We start from the raw sequence: 4835 nt of genomic DNA on the forward strand, positions 1-4835 counted from the left end.
GACGTTTTCATCAGGACAAGCCTGCCTTGCCGTGTCGGACGTGCGAGGAGGAACTGGGTCAAACGGTTGACCTACTTTTTGCTGTATCGGACAGCACGGAAAACCAACTAGCGGAGCGACGTATCGGCCTGCTGATAGTTCATTGGCTGCTTTGGACGTATCGTCATGACTACACGAGCAACATGGACTAACGAGGAGCTCATTGGGCTATTGCGTGATCAGATGGCCCAACAACAACAGCAGATGGAGTTGCAGCGTCAACAGATGGAAACGTTAATGGCCTTGTTGATGGATCGTCCCAAGTCGTCAGTGACCAACACCAGGTTCTGCGAGTTTGATTCAAACGCAGAGCTGTGGACGGACTATTGGTCACGTTTCCAGACGTTCGTAAAGGCCAACTCCATTCCATCGGACAGGATTGCGGAGATTTTTCTCACCAACCAATCGTGTGCCATCTTCAAGCTGCTGGCAAACCTGGCTTCACAGAGCGTTCCTCCCAAGGACGTCAACGAATTATCGATGGATGAGATCGAGCAGCACATGGTTGACCATTTCAACCCCAAAAGATTCGTTGTTCGGGAGCGTTACAAATTCTGGACACGAACAGAAAGGAAGCCAGGAGAGACTGTCCACGAGTTAGCTGCGAGAATTCGGCAAGAGGCAGCTACATGTGATTTTGCCTCGATCAATGACCCGTTGGACGAGGCAATGAGGACTCGATTCGTTTGCTCGATCAACAGCGAGGCTATCGTCAAAGCCTTGTTTAAAGTAAAGGACGACGAGCTGACGTTCAATCGAGCCATTCAAATCGCCGCGGAAGTGGAGGAGGCTGGAAAAGTTGCCAGAGAGACGGTCGGCACATCAAATGCCGATGTGTTTAAGTTCCAGCCCAATCGAAATCCGGCTCGTAAACTGCCCACGGCGAATAACGAACCGTCTCCAGAGATCAACCGCCAATCAAAATCAGCGGAGAACGGGAATCAGAAAACCCGATGTTACCGGTGCTTCGGGAACCACTCGAGTGATGCCTGTCGATTCAAGGAAGCCCTTTGCCACCACTGCGGCATTAAGGGCCACATAAAGTCTGCCTGTTGGAAGAGAAGTCAACATCAACGAGTAAAGTCGGTGACAAAGGTCAAATGGAATGCGGCCCGACCTTTGCCTCCAAAACAGCCATGGATTATGCCCGACAAACCATGGGAACGTGTCCATATCGACCACGCCGTGAATTTCAAAGGACACAACTGGCTCGTGATGGTGGATGCATACTCCAAATATCCGTGTGTCCACCAGATGACATCCATCACCACGAAGGCGACAATTCAAAAGCTGGACGAGGATTTTGCGCATTTTGGCTACCCGCATACCATCGTCACTGATAATGCGCAGTGCTTCTCGTCAGCTGAGTTTGCCAACAGGGAGCCCCGTATCATCCAGAGACCAACGGTGCAGCTGAGAGACTGGTACAGTCATTTAAAAAGTCGCTAAGGAAGTCCAGCCTCAGTACCAGTGAGGCCTTACACGAGTTCTTGATCCAGTACCGGAGAACTCCCCTGTGCAGTGGCTATAGCCCAAGCGAACTTCTGATTGGTCGACAGATACGGGCGAAGATAGATGTGCTCCTGCCTCACAGCCGTGTAAATCTTCGCTCGTCTAGGAAAACTAAGTTCACAGTGAACAGCCAGTGCTATGCCCTGTCTTTTCAGAGGGGGCGTAGGGACAAGTGGGTGCCAGCGATTGTAGCATCAGTGATTGAAAACCGAATGTTCGATGTGAAAATCGTGCCGGATGGTCCTACTTTGAGAAGACACGTCGACCAACTGCGCACACGCCACAGTGGCTAACATAGTGGTTATATTATAATTGTGACAATGAGACTCACGTTCTTGTAACAGATTATTCCAGTTTTTTTTTTAGACCCAGGCCACCCTATCTAATGACCCTCTTAATTAGTAACAATTTTATTTGTTAGGTTAATTATTATGTTTAGTAGTAGTAGCAGTAGAAAGGCATTGGCATTAACTGCTTCTGTATCGTTCGTTATGATAATTTTTTTTTTTGTTTTTTTTTTTTTTTTGTTTTTTGTTAAAGGATGAAATAAGATTGAAATATTAATGTTGCCTAACGCGTTCATGGAGGGTGGGGGGTTAATTGGGCAGTTGGTCAGTTAGAGGATATATTGGGTTGGTGGGTTGTAATAAATTTTGTTACTTTTTTAGATGATTTAAATTAACAATTAAATAGCTGATCATGGTTGGATGTGGAGAGTAGATAAAATGTGTCGTTGTGATTGGTGGATGACAGAGATCCTGTACCAATCGGTTTATTGATGATTCAGGGCTGTTTGTAATGTTGTTTAGATAAAATGTCTGGGACTGGTAGAGGTTTAGTAGGGGGGGGGGGGGTGTTGGATTCTGAGGGTTTGGATTGGTGGTAGTTGGAAGGCTATCAGCTGATCGGAATATTCGAACTTCTGAATTATGAGGTTATTGTGGAAATGAGGTTAGGTTTAGGTTTTAGGTTGGATGGGGGTGGGGGGGGGGGGGGGGGGGGGGTTTCTGAATTGCTTCTGTTGTTGGGATGTTGAATACACGGGCCGATCGTCTTGTGGGTTTATTAATTGTTGTGGTCGGTTGTTGTTCTTGGGCTATTGCTAAATTATGGGAGTAGATTGGAACTGGTGATGAAGGTGGTTATGCTTTTAAAAGGAAACTTTTGATTAATTTGTTAGTAACCTATTCCCTTGCTCCCTTAGGAGTCCAAGGGTGGCCACCCACTTTCCCGCTCTCTAGCCGAGCGTCATTCGCTGCTTTAACTACTGTGCGCGTGGTCTTTTCCTATGCAGCATTGGTTATTTTATTATTCTATGAATATGGTTAAGATTTCGTTAAAATTAGAATCATGGGGGGGGGGGGGGGGGAGGGGGGGGGGGTTGTGACTGGGGGTGTACAAGGTGTACGTTTTAATATTATAAATATTGTAAATATTTTTCTTTCCGAGTCGGCCCCGACTGATCTCATCTGCATACATGTAGTCCACGGCAGTCTAGACGCCGCAGCGCAATTGTTTCAGCCGCGCTTCAGGCGGGTTGGGCGGGACCAGACCCCTCCGGCATGCTGCGCGGCACACACATTGCCCCGCGCCGTCTTTGCCATGGGCCGTTGCGCGGAGTTCACCGGGGCCGCATCGGAAGATTGATTCGTTGTTTAAAAAAAAAATAAATAAAAAAAAAAAAAAAAAAAAAAATCTTACTAAACACTTGTGTCACGTCTTTTCCTTGGAGGTTTGTTATTGTTATTTTGTTGAGTTTAGTATAAGTGGGGATTTTTGGTTGGGGGGGGGGGGGGGGGTATGTTGTTTTGTATGTTAGTATTAGTATCATTTATTATTAGATGGTTTTATCTGCCACATGATCTTTTAGAGCCGAAATAGGGTCTGCGTTCTCTACTCTAGCTATAGTTTTGCAATCAGATAAATAAAAATACAAAAAAGGTGGTACTCTGCATTTTTCCTTGGCGTGATCTTCTGTCGTTTATGTTGGTATTCTTTCCCGTCTCCGTTTGTATCAGGGTGATGGGAAGGGGGCTGTCTGTATTGTCTATCTAGATGTGGGGTAGGATTGGATGTACTGTATGAGGGAGGGGGGGGGGGGGGGGGCGGGGTTAGAACAAAGGAAAAGGTTAGAATTAGTTAAATACAGAATGGTTCTGATTATATTATTCCGGAGGCCGAAGAGTTTGGAGAAGGATGATCGATTCATCGGGTTGTGTATCATTATCAATGCTGAGAGAGAAGGGGGGGGGGGGGGGGGGGGTAAAGAAAAGACATGGACGCACCTCGTTGTTTGTAACCAGGTTGTTCGGCAGTGAAGTTGGTGAAAAAGTTATGGCTATATCAGTGTGGTAGGGAGGGCGAGAAGGGAAGTTATTATAGAAGAGGATAATAATACAGCAAAAAATAAGGGAAGGAGGAATAACTAAATGCTAGGAGTGGGAAGATATAATAGTAAGTGATCAGTCAGGTAATTGATCGATAATAGAGGTGTAAATAATATATGTATAAATAAGGTTAATAAAGCTAGCTCACTCGGGAGGGGGGGGGGGGGGGCGGAGGGGAGGGGTAAGGTCAGGTTGTGGGTGTGTTGCAGAGAGTTGAAGTGTCTCGGTGGAAGGTCATCTATCTGAATTGTGTTATTAGGTCGGTATATTTGTTCCATGTTGTTTCTCTCTCTTTATCTAAATCGTTTTTGTATTTCTTTTGTATTATGTTAAGAAATATTAATGACATGTCGGTATTAGTGGTGTTTTGTTTATGTACTTGATCTATCCATGCTGTCCATATCGCTTGTCTTGCTGCTGCTAGGATGTGTATGTTTATTTCATGTGTTGCATTGTCAGTTTTGGGGATGATATTGTGTCTAAATGCTATTTCTGTATGTATGGGTTGTCGTATTGTTTTTTGTATTGTGTTTATTGTGGTTCTAATCAGTGTTTTTGTTTTAATGCAGTTTGTGAAAATGTGTACATTTTGTGTTGGACAAAGCGCTCGGCATAAGGCGCATCTGGGCGTGTTGTTTGTTGGTAAGGCGTTGAACATCAGTCTGTATGTTATATGCTTACTGTATCTAGAAGTGTCATGTTTATGTAAGTTTTCTGAGGCCACTCTCATGTTGTCTAATGTTAGTCCTGATGCGTGCATTAGGTCTTGTTCTCTGCGTTTGTTTGGTGTGTTTATTGTTCTGTATATCTGTTTACTGTCTAATTGTTTATTTATTGTGTCTGGGTATTTGTTTACTAGTCCTACACATTCTTTGTAAAAAGGAGGGAGTGTCTTAC

General features: G+C 44.9%; 1 protein-coding gene across 1 annotated transcript; it reads left to right on the forward strand.

Annotated features, from left to right (window-relative positions):
* Nucleotides 1-222: 222 nt before the first annotated feature.
* Nucleotides 223-1488, forward strand: LOC144963907 (uncharacterized). Its single transcript, XM_078897853.1, has one exon. It carries the CDS (start codon nt 223-225, stop codon nt 1486-1488), a length of 1266 nt encoding a protein of 421 aa, XP_078753979.1.
* The last annotated feature ends 3347 nt before the right edge of the window (nt 1489-4835 follow it).

Source organism: Berghia stephanieae, chromosome 2 (assembly GCF_034508935.2).
Source record: "Berghia stephanieae isolate SIO BIC M18660-M18661 chromosome 2, UCSD_Bste_1.3, whole genome shotgun sequence".
Lineage (NCBI taxonomy): Eukaryota > Metazoa > Mollusca > Gastropoda > Nudibranchia > Aeolidiidae > Berghia > Berghia stephanieae.

Excerpts from the sequence above, each read along its gene's own strand:
- LOC144963907 (XM_078897853.1), top strand. The coding sequence starts at position 223 with ATGGCCCAACAACAACAGCAGATGGAGTTGCAGCGTCAACAGATGGAA.